We start from the raw sequence: 20,865 nt of genomic DNA, 5'->3' as shown, positions 1-20,865 counted from the left end.
GAGTTGGTTACAAAGAGATAGAGATAAAGAGAAGATACTCTTACCAACCTATCCTATACCGAGCCTGTATTCAACAGAAAAGATACGTACGCTAGGTGGTGCGCTAGGTACACAAGTATGACATGTTTGACAATGAAGACTAGTGCATCCTCATCGTCCAGAACCAGCAGAGAGGTGAGCTTTAATTATTATTTTCCGCCTCATGAATCTCTTCTTTTTTAAAACTTCTCTCTGTGTTGGCATGTTCTTTTATTTTCTGATTCATTTTGTCTGCCTCCATTCTTGCTTCTAGCCTTTTCAATCACCTTTGTTTAGCAGACATACGTGCAAACAATTTAAGGCCAACATTTATCATCTTGCGTTCCTCTGTAGTAGTGTGTTAAGAAGCTATGTACTTTCCGAGCGCAAAATTGACTACATATGACCATATCTGCTAAGTTGTCAAGCAGCCATAATCAAAATATACCCCCGAAGGCTACTTCTACTCCAAGAACGTCAATATCAGCAAAAAGAAAAGGTTAATTCCTTTCGCATTTCATCCACCCAAGCTGGGGCTCTATACTCCCACACGGTTAGGCACTTGGTAGTTACTTCACTTGAGATTAGAACCTTTAGGCACTTGGTAGTTAGTTCACTTGAGATTAGAACCATAAAACAGCTAACGAAAGACAACGAGGAAATGGTAAATGACAAGTAGAATTATGTCGTTGGATTCACTTGGTGACTCCTGGACCATCGATGGATCTTGAGTGAAGGCGGCGAAGCGAATGATGATTTCCCCCTGTTTTGGCCAGCTTCAAATTTGGAGTGTGTTCTGTATGTTCAGAAGTTTCAGAGTCCTTCAGTACAAACAACACTTGAACAGTATTTCTTTCCTTATTCCAGAGTTTCCTTAAGTAGCTTCAAAGTGGGTCGGGCTCCGGGTTGCTTTCCGAAGGCAGGAAGAAATCTAATATATATATATATATATATATATATATATATATATATATATATATATATATATATAATCTAGTCATTTATTGAAAAAATAGGCTTTCGTTTATTTTATATTCCAAAAATAATTAATTTCGAAATTAGTTTTTTTAATTAAAAAATAGCTATTATTGGTGCATTTTTAGCAAAGATTATTGGGTTTGGTGTCTTCAGTTTTTAATGCCAAGTGCAAAAAGCCCGGCCCAGGGAATGATTAGGCCTAAGAGAATCCTTCACCCAACCCCCAATTTGCTGTGCCTTTGATGTGTGGGACCCAGTAGTCAGCGTCTATCAGTGATGAATCCTTCCCCCAATCCCCAAACCACCATGGCGGCCACCGGCGAGCTGCGCCGCCGCCCAGCACATAGCATCCCAGTCACGCCGCGCGTCGTGCAGAGCCATGGTGGTTGCCGACTTCAAGTGCGGAGAGGGAGGCGCCTGGCTGGGTCGACCGGGAGCACCTCAAGGGCTGGCCGAGGGCATGCTGGATGCAGTGCGACGCCGCGGTGCGTGCTCCCCGAGTTCGTCAAAATCGATTCCTCGGTAATTTCAGTTCAGAAATGTTTCAATTTCCTAAATTTTGCAAAAATATTACTGATTTTGTGTGAGGCTCTGATTTCTCCTAGCGCCTAGCAGACTGTAGTCTGACCTGATCTCGTTTTTGTGGCGTCCGCATCCCCAGCACAGCACAGCACAAATCAGAGCTCCATCCTCTTTTGTATGTAGGGTTGCCGTTGCTTGATTAGATGGAGTGGAACCATGGAGTTTACACGCACGTAGTATTGTTGTTGCTTGGTCGATTGCAGGCATGTATGCACTGGTATCAGCAAAACGCATACTATAGATGATGGTGTCATGATTAATATATGTTTCACTGGTAAGCCACCTTGCTGAGACTAGCTACAGATAGTGACGACACTTTAGATGATGTTAGCTGTCTAAGAAGTGCAGGCAGTGGATTGTTGGATCTGATAAAGCATACAAAATTTCCTTCTGATTTCCCTTTGTGTATGCTATAAAACACTTGGGGTCTGCCCCCTTATTCTGAAATTTATTAAGGTAAGAAATATCCATCCCCCCACACCCCCCCCCCCCCCCCACACACACACACACCCAGAACAAAAACATAATAAGAATTCAAAATACAACAAGAGTTACATTGCACGAGTTCCGAAACAAAATTAGATAGGCACGCCCCGTCGCTTCCTCCCTGGCAAGGCACCAACTTCATGTGCGTCCTGAGCATGACTTGTAACAAAATGAACAAATGATTCATGAGGGGGTATCCTTGATTCACATACAATTAGGTTGAAGTCTCCTTCTGGTCTAACACTAGGATCTGCTAGAAGTTCCGCCAATGTCACACTTGGTGATTCCTCCTTGATTGGAACATTACTTGTATAAGGTGTCATGCTAAGTGGATGCAAAGCAATGTCCGTTATGTCCATTGGATGGCCTTGTTCTATGAGCATGCTTGGGTGCGCACCGTGTAGGAACAGGTTTCTTTTAGTGTATCTTGTCCCCTTGTCCAATATGCAACGCCAAAACTGTACATCAAGATTCCTTCTCAACACACCTGCATACGCATTTGCGGCGATAAGTGAACCTTGCTTGTGCAACTCCTTGGTAACTTCATCTGCTATTTGTACTAGCCGTGGATGTTCTGCCGGGTCTACGCTCCCGAATGCCATTTTCTTAAAAAGGTAGCTCAACTCATCATAAGACAGAACACTTAGGAGAATCGGTTTCACCGATCCAAATCGGGCTAATCTTTGTATTCTACTTAAGATGATGATCTTGCTTCCTCTGCACATTCTTATGGCAAATGAGTGAAAAACTTTCCAGTCGTCATCACATACATCAGAATCAAACTCAATAACTACCAACATCTTCACCCCAAACGTGGTACTTCCATGGTCAAATACTCTCAAGAGGCTATCCCCATTCAGGTGCAAAACAGAAGAGAAGCACGAGCGAACCCTTTCATCACCACACACATGAGCAACCAAAGTTTTCTTCCCAACCCTGACACCACCTATGATTGGAAGAACTGCTGGTGCATCACCAGGAGGGTTGTGATGCAACAAGAAGCTCAAAAGCTTTTGCTTCTCAGCTTGTCGGCCGAACATGAAGTTGTCGGTATAAAGATAAATGTCGTACGGCCTACGAGACATGCGCTCACATCCACCCAGAAGCACAACAAATTCTGCCATGTTAGCAACAGCAATTTCTAAGCTTTCCAAGGCATCATGTGACTCAAGGCGCATTGCCTTGTCTTCCTTCTCAGTTGCTGTTCGAGAACGCTTGAAACGAATGGCTAAATACAAGCTGCTAGATGAGTCGTTGATGCTAACCTCATTGAAGCCTTCACTCTCTTGATGGGTTTTGTACCTCAAGGTGTCCACCACGCGGTGTCCTCTGTACATGGCCTCAGAGAGCATCTTTAGCTGCGTAATCATCCCACAGTTGACTATGTACCGTGCATCCGCCTCCTCGACAACGGTGCCGACTCTCATCAGGAGGTGCTGCAGTCTCTCCGCTAGCTTCTCCTCCGAGCGTTGATGGTTTGAGCAGTACTTGTTCATCAGGAAGGAGATGAACCGGCTCACAAGTTCTCCTGCAACTGCAGATATGGCAACCTCCATGGCCAGGATTGATGAGGGAGGCTGCTTGCCGGTCTCTGGACAAATAAACCATGCCGGTCTTCGCCAAGTCTTGCAAAGAGTTGGTGAAATTTAAAAGTCCCCAAGGAAGAGTAAACCGTTGACTGCAACGAGTGGGTGGGTGACACGCAGATACTTGTCAAAACGTCTAGAACATGTGATAGAGCACAAGCCAATTTTCCAAGGTTGACAGGAAATTTGTATGGTGGGTCCAAATTGATTATTATTCCATAGAGAACCGCCATTAATTGTATATTTGATTATCTTTCTATTTGTCTTTCATTGGACTCCTTTTCCATTTTACATGCAAGGGAATTAATGGCATCCCATATATGCATTCTACTAGAGCAAAGTTTGACCATGGAAATTATTCGGGGCACTTCAGTGAAGGAGAAGAGGTGTTGCAACTTATCGGCAAGGAAACGATATGCTCCCCTTTTATCAGTGGTGGAGAAGCAATGTGCAGCTCATTGTCAGTGATGATGACAGCCACAACTCCATGGACTACAGTAATCATTCACGGCACATGTATGTAACTTGCTTCTGTGTAAATTTGCTTCGGAACCTAGTCCGACACTGTGTAGCTTATTTCTTGTGTGCTACTTCAGTCTTTAATCGAAAACGGTTGCAGCTTGTGCATTCTTCAGAATTCACGCTTCGCGTGATGTTAATCTCCACAGTAGTATGATGCGGCAGGGTTACAAGATGCTCTGAAATGGACCGAAACCGCTTCATCGTTGTGGCCTCGGTACATGGCCTCTTAGAGGCAGAGCATCCTGAGCTGCACCATCATCCTGGAGTTGGTTATGTATCAAGCTCCACCTCCTCTGATTGTGCATGGCTGAGGGAGTGGACTGGTACTTCGTCAGGAAGGAGATTAACTGGCTCACAAATTCACTTGCAACATCAACCTTCATAGCCAGGATTAATAAAGTAAGCTGCTGGTTGGTGGGGTGCTAAACACGGATACTTTGTTTAATTAAAGGCCCAAAGACGTGACCAGGACCAGTCAATTTTTCAACCAGCTTGAAAAAGAATTGGGCGACCAGTATTTGTAGTGTTCATGGTAGGTCCAAATTGGTTATTGTCCCGTTGCCAAATGTATATTCAATCATCTTTGCATTTATCTTTCGTTGGACAGCATCCACATTTTACGAGGGAATGGCATCATCCCATATATGGGCAGTCTACTATTGCAACGTTTGACCATGGAAATTGTCTGGGTTTTTCCAGATGAACTTCAGTGGAGAGAAGCAGCGCGCAGCTCATTGACAAGGAAATGATATGCGCCCTTTTTATCCTGGTCAGTGATGAGAATCACAACTCTATACCTTTCTGAGCACATGTAACTAGTTTGTTTCTAGATTTGCTCATTTTGTTCCGTCAGACCCCACTCAAAATTGTCTCATGTGTGCATTATTAGAGTCCAGGCTTGACCTGACGTGGATCTCCACAATGGTAAAAAAGGAAAGGGAAACTTGCATTGGTTTTGTTATTAATAAACTAAAATTACTCTTCCTACAAGAAACTGTTTGGTACCCCCTGTATATTTGCTCCGTACTGAGTACGATCAGAACAATTAGCAAAACATGAGGCGGTTAAAATTTACGAAAAATAAATGCTTGACCATTGTGGCCCAAAATCAAACAGGAAGGCCTCAAGGAGGACTGAGTGGCCCAAAATGAACTCTCTGCCAAAAAGGCACTTGGCAGTTAGTTCAGCTAAGATTAGCATGTTAATTTATTTTCTGATTCATTTTGTCTGCATCCATTCATGTTTTTAGTCTTTTCAACCACCTTTGCTTATCAGATATCCGTACAAACAATTTAAGGCCAACATTTATCATCTTGCGTTCCTTAGTGGTAGTGTGTTAGGTTATCTATTTTCTGAGCACAATATTGACTACATATGACAATATCTGCTAAGCTGTTGAGCAATCATAATAAAAATATACCTCAGAAGCTACATGTACATGCTGCTAAATGCATGTTGCCGTAGCGACATGGTGGATCTGGGATGAGGATACAAGGGAAGTTTGACTACTTCTAGTGTAAGAACGTAAATATCTTGCATTTCATCCACCCAAGCTGGGGCTGTATACTCTCACAATAGTTGGGCACTTGGCAGTTAGTTCAGTTGAGATTTGAATCTTAAAAGGCTAACTAAAAACAACAATGAAATGGCAAATGACGTGTAGAATTATATCGTTGGATTCACTTGGTGACTCCTGAACCATCGATGAATCTTGAGTGAAGGCGGCAAATTGAATGATGCTTTTCTCCTGTTTTGGCCAGCTTCAAATTTAGTTTGTGTTCTGAATGTTCAGAAGGTTCAGAGTCCTTAAGTAGACAATGCTTGAACACATATTTCTTTTTCTTGTTTAAGTTGAACTTTTCTAACCTTCCTATATGGATCAGGAATCGCAAAATGGTCTGAGATGATGTTGTTTTGTTATCTAAGCGCAGGAGGATCTTTGGATCTAATAGAAAATACAGTTCTATTTTTAGTTGAGATTTCCAATACATTTAGTTGAACGATATATAATCACTCAGAACAGTTTGTCCATGACCATGTGAATACATACATTTGACATCTATTAAAAAAATACAACATGAGATACATTCCGTGAGTTATGAAACAAAATTAGGTTGGCACTCCCCGTCAATGCATTTTTGTGCTCCCTTCCTTCCTTCCTCCCTGGCAAGATGGCCTCTGTGCTTTTCGATCCCTGGAGGACTGCTCATTTTTGCTAGTTTGGGAGGACACAAACGATCGCAAATTTGCAATGATGACCCTGCGCAAGCGGGAGCTACATGCACCGGGCTGCCCTTTATATACACTATGCCTGCACATGACGGGCCAGGGGCCAAGAGCGGCCGCCCATTGTTGGATGGTACAGCATACAACATTGAGATCTCTAACACACTTAGTTGAATGGTCTATAACACATCCATTTGTCATGTATCTAACAGTACAAGAGTTACATTACACACAAAAAATTAGATTGCCACTCCTTGTCGCTTCCTCCCTGACAGGGGGCTACCTTCATGTGTATCCTGAGCACAACTTGTAACAAAATTAGGAAATGATCTATGAGGTGGTATCCTTGATTCCCATGTAACTAGAGTGAAGTCTCCTTTGGGTCTAATACCAGGATTTGTTATAAGATCCCCAAATGTCACACTTGGCCATTTCTCCCTGACAGGAAACCTAACACTATAAGGTGTCATTCTAAGTGGATGCAGAGCAAAGTCCGTTATGTCCACTGGGTGACCATGGTAGATAAGCGTGTTCGGGTGCATGCCGTAAATGGCAAGGTTTCTTTTAACCATTCTCATCCCCTTGTCCAATATGCGACGCCAAAACTTAACATCCAGATTCCTTCTCAACACATCTGCATAAGCATTTGTGGCGACAAGTGAACCTTCTGTACCGTGGAAATTCTTGGCAAATTCATCTGCTATTTGTACTAGCTGTGGATGTTCTGCGGGGTCCTCGCTCCCGAAGGATAGTGTTTTGAAAAGGTATCTCAACTCGTCGTAAGACATAGCACTTAGGAAAATCGGTTTCACCGATCCAAATCGGGCTAATCTTTGAAGTCTACTTACAATGATGATCTTGCTTCCTCTGCCCATTCTTGTGACCAATGAGTGAAACCTTTTCCAGTCATCATCACCTACATCAGAAGCAAACTCAATAACTACCAACATCTTCACCCCAAACTTGGTCCGTCCATGCCTCAAAAGGCTGTCACCATTCAAGTGCAAAACAGAAGAAAAGCGTGCGCGAACTCTTTCATCGCCACACGCATGAGCAACCAAAGTTTTTTTCCCGACTTTGGCGCCCCCTATGATCGGAAGAACGGCCGTTGCCTGACCACCACCAGGAGGGTCGTTGTGCTGCAACAAGAAGCTCAAGAGCTTTTGCTTCTCAGCATGCCGGCTGAACATGAAGTTGTCAGTGTAAAGGTAAGTGTCATAAGGCCTACGCGACATGCGCTCGCAACCACCCAAAAGCATAACAAATTCTGTCATGTTAGCAGCAGCAGCTTCTAAGCTTTCCAAGGCACCGTCCGACTCGAGGCACCCGGCCCCGTCGGCCATCCTCCGAGAACGCTTGATTAAATACAAGTGGCTGTTGAATGAGTCGTTGCTGCTAACCTCGTCGAAGCCCGCGCTGTTTCGGAGGGCGCGGTACATCAAGGTGTCCAGCACACGGTACCCTCCATACATGGCCTCGGAGAGCATCTTGAGCTGGGCCAACATCCCGGAGTTGGTTATGTACCGCCCGTCCGCCTCCTCGACGACGGTGCCAACGCGCATCAGGAGATGCCGCAACCGCTTCGCCAGATTCTGCTCCTTCGATTGTGCATGGATGGAGGAGTGGTACTTGCTCATCAGCAAGGAGATGAACCGGCTGACAAGTTCGCCTGCAACTGCGGACATGGCAACCTCCATGGGCAAGGATTGATGAGGTAACGCTGCTGGGCTGTCACTGGACTAATTTAACTAGGCTGGCCTCTAGCCAAGTCTTGCAGAGACTCTTTGCAAAATGGTGAAAAATCTCCAAGGATGACCAAGACCTTTGACTGAGACTCAAGTGGTTGTGTGCACAGTGATACTTTTCTAAACGTCCAAACATGTGACAATGAGAAGCCAACTTGTCCAGGCCACATTAATTATTGTTATATAAGTAATTGCATATATTTAATTATCTTTGCGACTGTCTGTCGTTGCATTTTTTGTTGAATTATGTGTGCTCTACTCTAACAAATTCTGACCGCGGAATTTTTGGGATATTTCTAGATGAGCTTGACTGGAGAAGCCGGCTGCCACTAGTTTCTGGCAAAGAAACTGGTTGGAGATGATACGCGTTGCAGCGAACGATGACGAGAACCGTGACTTCATGCCTGACTCCTTTGGTTTCTTCAGAGCCCGGTCAGTCAATCAGTACCTGTGTGTGGCTTATTTTTGTGCTGGTTTAGTTTAGTTGACCTGGTTTTGTTTCCTGTGCAAAACTGGAAGTTTTCTATGGAATATCCTATTTGGTGCAATTCTTCCGTCCGGTTTTGTGAAGTTTCTAGAATGTTAGAGGCGTATCTTTTGTTCGGTTTTTCTTCTGTTTTTTTCCTGTTCGTTTTTCTTTTCTTTTAAAAATTCATGAGCATTTTTAAAAAATCGCAGACTTTTTTAAAAATTCTGAACAATTTTTAAATTTGTTAACTTTTAAAAAGTTTGGGAACGTTTTTTCAAATTCATGAGCATTTTTTAATTTCATGAAGTTTTTTATTCCTTCTCAGTTTCTTTGCGTCTTGAAAAAGAAGGACAATTTTTGTTTGGCTTCCAAGTGGGCTGGGGAAATTGAGATTCTAGATTGGATTTTGGCTGAAAAAGTACCACCTGCCAGCCAATCAGAACGAAGCTGCCTGTTCTTTGTACATACAGTGACAAACAAGAGCTAGTGCCATATCCCGTCGCAGTGGGTGTACACGTACTTCCTCCATTCAACTCAACGATGTAACTAGGTATGGTGGCCTCACTGTAGATGTGTGAATGGCGATTTTTGAGTTAATGGCATCGATCGGTTTGTGGTGCCTAATATTGAAAAGGATAAATGAAGATATGTGAAGAACTAGAGGGTGACGCGCGCTTTGTTGCTACGTCCTTCAATATGAGTTAAGCCTCTCTCCCTTTTACTTCTTATCCGGTGGAGGCGAGCATGAGGGTTTGTGTTTCTTTTTACACATAATTAATACGGAAATCAACATATGGGGCACCCTGTTCATCTGGGCGTGGACCCAATCACAACACACATCACCGATTCACCGACGACCAGGAGCCAACATTCCTAGGAGTTTAGAATCTTATTCTTAGTATACTTTGTTAATATTGCATTTCTCTTGACCCCTTCATTTGGGTTCTTTTTGCAACGTCTACCGTCACGGACAGATAATTTTCTTAACGTCCAAACAGTTGACAAGGACAAGCCAACTTGTCCGAACCACACTAATTACTGTTACATGAGAAATTGTATATATGTAATTACCTTTGTGCATGTCTTTCGTTCCATCTTTTTATTCAATTGTGTGTGCCCTACTCTATCAATTTCTGACCACAGAAATTTCTCGAGATTTTTCCAGACGAGCTTGACTGGAGAAGCTAGGCGCCACTCGTTTCTGGCAAAGAAACTGGTTGGAGACGATACGCGTCGTGGCGAAGGATGACTAGAACCGCAACTCCATGCTTGACCCCTTTGGTTTCTTCAGAACCCGGTCAGTACGTCAGTCGGTCCCCGTGTGGCTTATTTTTGTGCTGGTTTGGTTTGGTTGACCTGGTTTTATTTGTTCCCTGTGTACAACTGGGAGTTTTCTTCTTAGTTGAAATTGTTTTTGTCTCTGTGATGTGATCAGTGAAATATCCTATTTGGCGGAATTCTTCCATCCGGTTTTGTAATGCTTCTAGAACATTCCAGGCATGTTTTTTGTTTTTTCTTCTGGTTTTCCTTTTCTTTTTTCTGTTCGTTTTTTCTTTATCCTATTATTTTTTTTTCTTTTTATTTTAAGAATCCTTGAACATATTTGTTGGTCGCGAAGTTTTTTTTCAAAATTGTGAAAATGTTAAAAAATTTATTTTTTAGAAAAAATCATGAATTTTTTCAAATTCATGTGCATTTTTTAATTTCATGAAATTTTAGTACAGTTGATTCTATCTCAGTTTTGTTGCTTCCTGATAAAATAATGGACAAATACACATACTTTGTATGACAGCAAGCTAGCCCATCTTCAAGTGATCTTAATGAGTTCGAGTGGGCTGGCAACATTGAGATTCTAGATCAGATTTGGGCTCAAAAGTCCAACCCAGCTGAGCTTCCTTCCGGATCCTCAAAACCACCTTTTGTTTTTCTTAACCTGTTTGTTTGAAAGCTCTTCTCAAATTGTTCGACTCTGAAGCATCATCGCAATCAAAACTCGACTAAATTCAGCTCAATTCCATGCGTGCAAGAGTCTTTGGCTCGGTTATACTGAATTTTGCCTTGAATGTAACTACCCCATCCATGCAGCACAACTCAAAATCCAGTTAGAATCATATTGTAGAAAACGGCATGCCCCCAACAAATGACCATTTAATTCTGTGTACCCTACTCTAGAAAATTTTGACCGCGGAAATTTCCAGAAAGAAACTGGTGGGAGACGGTACGCGTCGTGGCCCGTGGTGATGAGGACCATGACTCCATGCCTGACTTATTTGGATTCCTCAGAGACCGGTCAGTCCCCGTGTATCTCATTTTTGTGCTGGTTTACTTTTGTTGACCTGGTTTTGTTTCCTGTGCAAAGCTGGGAATTTTCTTCCCAGTTGAAATTGTTTTGTGGCTGTGATCAATAGGACCAGAGCCATCACTAAGAAGCGCTGAAACGGGCCAGAAGCGCTTCGTCATTCCAGCCCAAGACCGAACAGGATGACGACCTAAAGAGGGCCGCGCGGCCCAAAGGGAGCTATATTGCCAACGAGTGGGAGCTACGCAGCGCAGGGGGCAGGAAAATCCTATTCGCCGCTCTCTGCGGCGAACTGTCGAGGGATCGCACAGAGGAGAGCTGCGAGCGACCGACATGGGCCGGCCCACTTATACATAGTGCGTCCAACCGGGGTTTTTTCTGTATCGTTTTTTTCTGGTTCTTTTCGGCTTTCTATTGTTTTTTATTTTCGTTTTTTTCATTTTCTGTTTCTTTTCTTTATGTTTTTTTTTCAAAATTTGACAACTTTGCAAAATTTGTTCGCAAATTTAAGAAAAATGTTCGTTTTTCAATTTTTGTTCGTGAGCTTCAATAAATATTCCTATTTTTCAAAATTGTCCATGTTTTAAAATTTTGTTTGCGTTCGAAAAATGTTTAGGAATTTCAAAAAGTGTTGCAGCTTTCCAAATTTGTTCACAAATTTATAAAATGTTCATGTTTTCAAATTTTGTTCACAAATTGAAAAATGTTCGTAAATTCCATAAATTTGTTTGGGAGTTTCAAAAAATGTTCCTGTTCCAAAATTTGTTCACAAATTTCAAAAAATGTTCCTATTTACAAGTTTTGTTTGGAGTTTCAAAAATTGTTCCGTTTCCAAAATTGTTTGCAAATTTTTAAAAATGTTCGTTTTTTCAAAAAAAATTGTGGAGTTTCAGAAAATGTTCGCCTACAAAAGTTGTTCGTGTTTCCAAATTATGTTTTGAAATTTGAAAAATTGTTCCTGTTCAGTTTTTTGGGCAGTTTAAAAAATGTTTCCGTTCTAAAAAATATGTTCGCGTCTCCAAAATTCGTTTGTGTGTCGAAAAATGTTTGAGTTTTCTCAAAATTTGTGAAAAAAAAAATAAATTTTCTCGTTTGATAAAACATTCATGTTTTGTTTTTGAAAAAAAATGTTTTGCGTTTGAATTTTTGAAAAATGGTCGGATCGGCGTTTGAGTTTTCTTAAGGTTTTGCAATGTTCTGTGATCAAGAAAGCTAGCTAGCTCAATTGGTTCGCTTCCTTGCTCGGAAGCAGGAGGTCTAGTGTTCGCGAGATCTCTCGATCCCCTATGCGATCGCTCGACTGCTTACCGCAGAGAGCGTCACATAGGAGCTCTCCAGGGGGCACACCGCTTTTCTTTCGCTTAAAGAAAAAGACTTTTAACTTTTCCCGCGGGGCCCGATCGTCAGCGACCAGTCCACCCCCATTCCCCTTCTTCCCCCATACGCGCCATGGCGGCAGGACTGCACAGCACAGGGTCGCCAAATCTACTGATTTTCAAGGACTCCGGCACCTAAGCAGACTCCTTGATCTAACCGTGTCTTGTAATCGCAACTGCAATCTGATCTGATCAGACTCCTTGATCCAAGCGTCGCCGTGCAGCTGCACGTACATAGATTTCAGTTTCTTGGTAGTACCAAAACGCTAGTCAGAACCTCCTTGTTGGTTCAGTTTCTGCAAGCCACCTTACTGAGACGAGCTGGTGACAGTGTGGAGTGGTAGCAGTAGCCAGTAGGTATATCTGATCTGCCACTTTAGATGATGCCGTTAGCTGAATTCGCTTTCTAAGAAGAGCAGGTGGGGTCGTTGGATCTGATGAATCTGGCCTTGTCTGTTGGCTGTTTGTTTCAGCTTCTGTTTTTCAAAGCTGAATCTGTTCCCTAAAGTTGAAAGAAACAGGGCCTAGTAATAGTTCGTCAGTATACATGAACACATTCGTCCGCCACGTATAAACAATTACAACAAAAATTACACATTACACTAGTCTGGAGCAAAACTAGAATCACATTTCACTAGTCTGAAGCTAAATTGGAATCACATTACACTAGTCTGAACTCTGAAGCAAAATTGGAAACGCATTACACTAGTCTGAAGCAACATTGGAATCACATTACACTAGTCTGAAGCAACATTAGAATGGCACGCCTCGGCGCTTCCTCCTCCCCGAAGAGGTGCTGCTACCTTCATGTGTATCCTGAGCACGACTTGTGACATAATGAACAAATGATTTATGAGGGGGTATCCTTGATTCCCATGCTACCAGGCTGAAGTCTCCTTCCGGTCTGATGCTAGGGTCTGCTACAAGTGCCCCTAACGACACGCTTGGCGATTCCTCCTTGATTTTGTGCGGTATCATGCAAAGTGGATGCGAGGCGAGGTCCGTTATGTCCACTGGCTGGCCTTGCTCTATAAGCAGGGTTGGGTGCACTCCGTATATGGACAGGTTTCTTTTAACCAGTCTGATCCCCTTGTTCAGTATGCAACACCAGAACTGAACATCGAGGTTCCTTCTCAGCACATCCGCAAACACATTTGCTTCCACAAGTGAACCTTGCACACTGTGCAGCACCTTGGCGATTTCATCTGCTATTTGTACTAGCCGTGGATGTTCTGCCGGGTCTGCACTTCCAAATGCTAGTGTCTTGAAAAGGTACCTCAACTCATGGTAAGATAGAGCGCTAAGGAAAATTGGCTTCACCGATCCAAACCGCGCTAATCTTTTAAGTTTACTTACGATGATGATCTTGCTTCCTCTGCCCATCCTTCTGAAAAACGGCTGAAAGTTTTTCGAGTCTTCGTCGCCTACATCAGAAGCAAACTCAATAATTACCAGCGTTGTGCTCCCAAACATGGTCCTTCCATCGTCAAGCATCTTCAAATGGCTGTCTCCGTTCAAGTGCAAAATAGAGGAGAAGCGTGAGCGAACCCTTTCGTCACCACACACATGAGCAACCAAAGTTTTCTTCCTAACTGCGACACCACCTATCACCGGAATAACTGCCGGTGCGTGATCACCAGGAGGGTCGTTTTGCTCCAACAAGAAGCTCAAGAGCTTTTGCTTTTCAGCGTGTCGGCTGAACATGAAGTTGTCGGTGTAAAGATAAACATCATATGGCCTTCGAGACATGCGCTCACATCCACCCAGAAGCACAACAAACTCAGCCATGTTAGCAACAGCAATTTCTAAATTTTCCAAGGCACCATGTGACCCGAGGCGCATGGCCTTGTCGTCTTTCTCCGTAGCTGTTCTAGAACGCTTGAGGGGAATGGCAAAATACAAACTGCTGCTAGATGGGTCGTTGCTGCTAACCTTGTCGAAGCCTGCGCTGTCTTGGAGGGCTCGGTACCTCGAGGCATCGAGCAGGCTGTGACCTCGGTACATGGCCTCCGAGAGCATCTTGAGCTGCATCATCATCCCAGAGTTTGTTATGTATCGAGCGTCCGCCTCCTCGACAATGGCGCCAGCTCTCATCAGGAGATGCTGCAGCCTCTCTACCACCTTCTCCTCTGGCTGTGCATGGCTGGAGGAGTGGTACTTGTTCATCAGGAAGGAGATGAACCGACTCACAATTTCACCTGCAACTGCAGATATGGCAACCTCCATGGCCGGGGTTGATGAGGCACGCTGCTGGTTGGTCTGTGGACAAATTTGACTAGCCTGGCCTCTTGCAAATCTTGAAGAGACTCTTGGCAAAATAGAAACCGCTTCAGGCTTGAGGAGTGGGTGGATGGGTGGGTGGGAGACACCTATAATTTTGTTTAAATGCCCAAGCAGTGACAAGGACAAGCCAACTGTCCAAGCAGGATGATAAAATAAACAAAAACTGACCGACCAGTATTTGTAATATTCACGTTAGGTCCAGACTGATTATCTTCCCATTGCAAAATGCATATTTAATCATCTTTGCATTTGACTTTCTTTTGTGCTCCTTTTACATCTTACATATGCCATATCCCATATAATGTGCTATCTGCTCCAACATAGTCTGACCGTGAAAGTTGTTTGGACTTTTCCAGACGAACTTCAGTGGAGAAGCAGTGCGCAAATTTGATCGTCGTCGAGGAAATGATACGCGCCCTTGTTTATCTTGATCAGTGGTGGTGAGAATCGCAGCTCCATGCTCCAGCAATCTATCTTTTCAAGGGTACATGTAGGCATGTTTGTTTGTACATTTGCTCCTTTGGTAACTTGATAACCCGATCAGTCTCTGTCCAACATATATTTTGTGCCAGTTCAGTTTTAGATCTTAGACTTTTGCAAACACGTGAACAGAACACGCCACTAACCCGTGGCCTCGGGTGGTTGTTGATCACGCGTTTTATTACCGTGGATATTTTGTGGACCGTGCGACGTGCTGAAGGATTTACATTTCATAACCTTATATAGCATGAGTACACTATATCCTAGAGTGGACATTGTGATGATTCCATATTCGGCTCAAACTATTCGACGCGCATTAGTCCAGAAGGTTAGTGGCTCTAGCTACTGTACATATGCAGGAAGAGAAATCTTGCAAGCTAGTAGTACATGGGAATCAGAGGTGTCATAATCATACTACTGTCGAAATGGGGGATATCTATTGCCTTATGCAGAAGCAATAGCATAGATACCATGATTCTCTTGACTTCTGTTAATCAAATTGTCCAACTGTTATGGCTCAGCTTTCATTATAAACTGATCAGTTATGTTCATAGACTAATACTAATAATCAAACTAGTTAATAAATCAGTCTGCAGTCCGGCTTGGATTATTTTTAATAATCACACGAGTAAGGGGTAACTGAAATCAGATACATTATTCACAACTCACGCCTTCTGCTTCGCAATTTTTACCTTTGCATTTTTTTTCAGTATCTTTTTCAGGAAGAAAATGTGGTGCTGTATCTGAAATACCACAGAAACCTTTCATGATTTTGGTGCGGAAAATCTAGAAAGCTGTATGTAATTTGTTGGTCAAAAGGTTGATTGTACTTGTACGCATTCTACCGTGACAAATAAAAGAGAACAGAGGATGCAGTAACCTCACTGTTTGTAACCGCTTGCATTGTTTTATCATGACTCCCTAATGGGAGCACAACCACTGGAGTGTTATATGTAGCAATAGCTAGAATGAAATGTGTTGAACTTGAACACAGCTGTCCTGTGTTCAAATGGAGAAATGCTGGATGACAGTGTACATTCTCCTAGTCATGAGTCATGACATGTATATATATTTTAGTGGCATGTACTATGCAGGTTGGCATGCAACTTTGGTTTGGCCTTAGCCTATCCTTTCCCACAAAGGCCAAAGCTGGTGCTACATTTACATGTGAAAAATGATATCTCTGGGGTGTAGTCATCAGTGCAGACATGCTCAGAGGCAGCTAGCTTCCCCCATCGCAGCTCAGATGCACGAGACGCTCTGAAATGGTCCACCTATATGACGCTCGCAGTGAGAGGGAGCGGCCCACTTAACAAAGGTCCAGTTTTTTCTCCCGAAATTGGAAAATTATCCTACTGAGGTATATATAATAAATTTGAATTAACTAATAAAAATGATTAAAGACCGTGTGCTATACAAATAATTGCAGACATAAAGAATAAAAATATTAATATATACTCATAAAAATTTTCATGGCTTTTCAAAAATGTTCACGTATTTTTAAAAATATGTCATCTATTTTAAAGCTTTCAGGTATTTCAAAAGAGTTTATATAGTTTAAAAATGTCCGTGTATTTTGTTTCTTATTAGTGTTCATATAATTAGAAAAGGTGTAAGACACATTTAAAAGATACGTGACAATAAAAAAAGTGTTTGATGAATTTTTGTAATGTCCATTTAATTAAAAGTGTTTGATACATTTTTAAAAAATGTTCACGTAATGTAAGAAAGTGTTTCATGAATTTTATAAATGTTCATGTAATTAAAAAAGGTCCAATGCTTTTTTATAAATGTTCACGTAATATAAGAAAATATTTGATGCATCTTTAAAAAAATCTTCATGTAATTGAAAAGTGTTTGATTTATTTTCAAATTCCGCGTAATGTAAGAAAGTGTTTGATGCATTTTCAAAAGAATGTTCATGTAACTAGAAAAGGTGTTCGACATAATTTTTTTTCAAATTGGTCGTGTAATTGAGAAAGTGATCAAGGGAAATAAAGGTTCATCTCCGTCCCCGCTGGTATGAATTTGCTGCCTAAATAAGAACTTGTACGCATAGCCTTGTTCGGTAATTATTAAAAAAATAAGTTAAATGGTGCTACAAGTTTTTTTTTTTAAATCTCGGCTGCTACTAATTTTAGCAAAGCTGATTCAATCTCAGTCTGTAGCTTCTTGAAAAATAAAAGACAAATCTAAGTCAGCTGGCCCATCTGCAAGTGGTCTTAATGGGTTCGAGTGGGCTGGGAAAATTGAGATTCTAGAATGGATTTGGGCTGAAAACCTCCCACCCAGCTGAGCTAGCCCCATTCAGGTCCCTTGCGGATCCTCGAAACTGCCTTCTTTTTCGAATTCTTCGTTGAAAATGTCTTCTCTTGTTCGAAATTTGAAGCATCATCACAGTTCAACTCAAATTTAGTCAGTTCCATCAAAAGAAAAAAAAACTTGACTTTAGTCGGCTCTAGGGAGTACTGAATGTTGCCTTGAATATCAATGACTCCCTCCGTTCCATAATGTAGTGCGTGTAATTTTTTTGAAAAAACAAACTGTGCAAATTTTTATCAAGTTTATAAAGAAAACTATTTATATCTAAAATACCAAATATGTAAATATGAAACTACATGTTATGATGAATCTAATGATACATGTTTGGCATTCTAGATGTAAATGTTTTTCTTCATAAACTTGTTCAAAGTTTGTGAAGTTTTTCTCGAATACGCACGAGTGTGCGTACTATATTATAAACAAGTTTGTGAAGTTTGAGTTCTAAAAAAATCTATATGCACGACATTATGGAACAAAGGGCACATTGATCTAGGCAGGGCAACTCAGATCGGTTACATGGAATCTTGTGACTACGTACAAAGAAATATGCACCAATTAATATTTTGCTCTAGCTTCTTCCTGTGAGATACTTCTGCATATTGTAGAAAATGGCATGCCCCCAATAACTAACCACGTTGCATTATTGACCCTTATATAGCCAAGAAGATAAGGCTGTGCCCTGCAGCCACATGGGCAGATGGGCTGGACAAGGATACATGGAAAGCCACCCTTCTAATTCGTTTCGTTTCATGGGTCACACAAGCCATCGATCTGATCAGATGTTGCAAGAAATCAACATAATCAGGCGGAGAACATGCATATACGACCAAACCACGGGGATCCATGGGAATTTATGAAGAAAGTGCCATATAGTTGAGGAAATTCAGGTTACTTGTGCGTCTATCTATGTATAGCATTAATGGCGACACCATCATTTTTCATGGATTATTCCTCAAGTTGTGCAGGTACGCACGTATCTACCAGTTGAACTATAATGAACGTGACGCTTCAAAGTATAGATCGAATATCTGAAAATGCAAGATACGTAGCTGCTTGGGTCTTTGTGGTTCTTGGAAAACGACCAAATGAGGATGTACCACAATTGTTGTACTCCCTCCGTTATCTTTTGTAAATCATTTTAGACAATTGTTGTACTCTCTCCGTTCACTTTTGTAAGTCATTTCAGACAACTAAAAATAGGCTGCTCTGCACATTGTCTGAAATATCTTCAAGGCCTTATAAAAGTGAACGGAGGGAGTAGTATACAAATGCCAGGACATATATATACTTGTCCAAGATATCACAAGTGGCCATCAAAGATATTTATGGGTTGATATATATACTGACGGGTATATATAACGAAATGTCACAAAAATGAGATAGCTACCTCCGGCCAATCAGAAAGAAGCTACTGATTCTTGTACACAGAGGGACAAACAAGAGCTAGCGCCATATCCGATCGCAGTGGATATACATGTATATCCTCCACTCAATTCATCAACCATGTAAATACGTATGGTGACCAGACCATACAGTATCTACAACTTGAGGTCGATGTGTGCGTACGCTGCAAAGACGGAGTTGACGTGTAGGTTTGACATGGCACGTTGTGAGCACATGTATTGTGAGTGCGTGCATCGGTGCATGCATGGTGCAATTGGCCTAACTTGCACGGATCCAATTCCAGTGATGTCTCGACAGAGCATTTAACAAAAAACTACCACAATTCATGAAACTGTGCCTATAAACTACTACTTTATAAATTTGTGCGGAAAACTATCATTTTTTCACTAATCTTTGACTAAAAACTACCATGTATGAAAAGTGTCCGATTCGATTCGTTTAAACTCGATTATGACAGAGTTGGCCCACACGTCAGAATAGAAAAAGCAATCAGCCCCCCCCCCCCCCCCCCCCCAGCTCGCCCATCTCGCCGGGGAGGCACACGAACGCCGGCAGCTCCCGCACGCTCTAGTGCGAGCAAGATGGTCGGCGGCGGAGACACTACCGCACTAGCTGCTTGTGTACGGTGTACCCAACACCGTCGGAGTTGCCAGGCTAGCTAGCCATGGCCATGCACTACTGCTGCTCGTTGCGGTCGCAGTCGCCACTTGCCAGGCCAAGCTGCGTAGCGGCCCTGCTGGCCTCGCTACACGCTGCCGCAAACCGCGTCGCACCTGCTCGCCTCGTCCGTGCCGCGCTGACGCGCCGCCGCTGGCCGCCATGCTCCGCCGTGAGCCGCTGGTCGCCGCATGTACCCCGCAGGCTTCGTCGACTGCGTTGGGCGGACCTCTCCGCCTGCGACAAGATTAGGCATGGAAGGAAAACCCGGGCATTTGCATGCATGTTACCCACCGGTTGTGTGCACATGGCCTCATTGCCATTTGAAACTTTGCAGCATCCATCGCACTCAGATGAACATGTACATCTGGTCATCCACGCCACGCATTAGTTTTCTTGCACCATGAAAGTGATGGCCGCCCGTCACATTGTGCACCATGCATGATCCCTCTGTCTTCTTTTGTTACGTAGGGTGGTTTCATGAAGAAAATGGGGACATGGATGGCATGCACGGCAAGGTAAATTCTATAATAGAGTGACTTTCACTGTGGCCACCGTACGTATCATTTCCTGGCCATGATGGCGTCCCGTTTGCTGCGTGGTCCGTTGGTCGACCGTTTGATATGCATATATATGTACCCCCTCTACCGTTCATTATGTTGTTGGTGCATCATTTCGCCTGAAAGGTGAACTTTTTGCTATCACTTCGTCTTCCTGTGGCATCTAATCATGGTGTCTCTCGTCTACAGGAAACAAGATCCACTTGATCGGCTGCGTGCGGTTGGTAGCTAGTCCAGGTGAAAACGGAATGGAAGTGGACGATATGCACGGGTGCTCCCGTATATTTTCTGTATTCTTTTGTGGGAATCCAAAATTAAATTCCATATACCGGAAACACGCATGCTTCAAGAGAATTACTGTAGGAAACAAATATTGAGCGAATGCCAATCGGACAAGCATACATACATGGGTAGTTGCCGAACACAAATAGACACCTTGAACCATGCCCAAAACAATTAAAACTCAATAGACTAGTTCATTTTGCAAATGTGTTCAATGCTAGAAGTGCCAGAGGTTTTCGGTGACTTTTATTCCTCACCACCATGGCTACTGGTTCTTCTTGGCTTCCTGCCGAGGTACACATAGAACAACTGACCACACTCGAAATTAGAAGATGCTCAATGGCGGAGTTTGGGTGAAGCCTACATCTCCGAGCCCTTGCTCGAGCGCTCCTACCTATTGTATTAAATCAACATGATATATAAAAAGGGTGATGAAACTCGTAGATGCTCGGCCCCGTCTGAAACTATCACGGCGGCTGATCTCACAGTCCTCTCTCAATCCCATTTATGCTTTTTCTGGTCTATTTTGGTTGTCAACGATGTCGTTATGTATTACGCACGGGTTACACACATGTGTTCAGCCTCGACAC

The 20,865-nt window shown here is 42.7% G+C and overlaps 3 protein-coding genes and 1 long non-coding RNA gene across 4 annotated transcripts; 1 reads left to right on the top strand and 3 right to left on the bottom strand.

The window, feature by feature from the left end:
* The first annotated feature begins 1,229 nt into the window (after nucleotides 1–1,229).
* On the top strand, nucleotides 1,230–15,944 carry LOC120974837 (uncharacterized). Its single transcript, XR_012201584.1, has 8 exons — nucleotides 1,230–1,518; nucleotides 3,985–4,166; nucleotides 4,872–4,941; nucleotides 8,444–8,575; nucleotides 9,778–9,909; nucleotides 10,811–10,901; nucleotides 14,927–15,010; nucleotides 15,761–15,944. It is a non-coding gene; the product is annotated as an uncharacterized lncRNA (long non-coding RNA).
* LOC109772679 (putative disease resistance RPP13-like protein 1) lies at nucleotides 2,073–3,698 on the bottom strand. The gene has a single exon (XM_020331381.4). It carries the CDS (start codon nucleotides 3,618–3,620, stop codon nucleotides 2,157–2,159), a length of 1,464 nt encoding a protein of 487 aa, XP_020186970.1. The 5' UTR covers nucleotides 3,621–3,698; the 3' UTR covers nucleotides 2,073–2,156.
* LOC109772680 (putative disease resistance RPP13-like protein 1) lies at nucleotides 6,163–8,229 on the bottom strand. The gene has a single exon (XM_020331382.4). The coding sequence runs from the start codon at nucleotides 8,093–8,095 to the stop codon at nucleotides 6,638–6,640; it is 1,458 nt and encodes a 485-aa protein (XP_020186971.1). The 5' UTR covers nucleotides 8,096–8,229; the 3' UTR covers nucleotides 6,163–6,637.
* Nucleotides 12,817–14,761, bottom strand: LOC109772678 (putative disease resistance RPP13-like protein 1). The gene has a single exon (XM_020331380.3). The coding sequence runs from the start codon at nucleotides 14,511–14,513 to the stop codon at nucleotides 13,041–13,043; it is 1,473 nt and encodes a 490-aa protein (XP_020186969.1). The 5' UTR covers nucleotides 14,514–14,761; the 3' UTR covers nucleotides 12,817–13,040.
* Nucleotides 15,945–20,865: the final 4,921 nt, after the last annotated feature.

Source organism: Aegilops tauschii, chromosome 2 (genome assembly GCF_002575655.3).
Source record: "Aegilops tauschii subsp. strangulata cultivar AL8/78 chromosome 2, Aet v6.0, whole genome shotgun sequence".
NCBI classification, from domain to species: Eukaryota; Viridiplantae; Streptophyta; class Magnoliopsida; order Poales; family Poaceae; genus Aegilops; species Aegilops tauschii.
The sequence above is the reverse complement of the archived record's forward strand: the minus strand, read 5'-3'. Positions and strand labels throughout refer to the sequence as shown.

Coding starts and splice junctions, on each gene's coding strand:
- LOC109772679 (XM_020331381.4), bottom strand. CDS start 3,620: ATGGAGGTTGCCATATCTGCAGTTGCAGGAGAACTTGTGAGCCGGTTC.
- LOC109772680 (XM_020331382.4), bottom strand. CDS start 8,095: ATGGAGGTTGCCATGTCCGCAGTTGCAGGCGAACTTGTCAGCCGGTTC.
- LOC109772678 (XM_020331380.3), bottom strand. CDS start 14,513: ATGGAGGTTGCCATATCTGCAGTTGCAGGTGAAATTGTGAGTCGGTTC.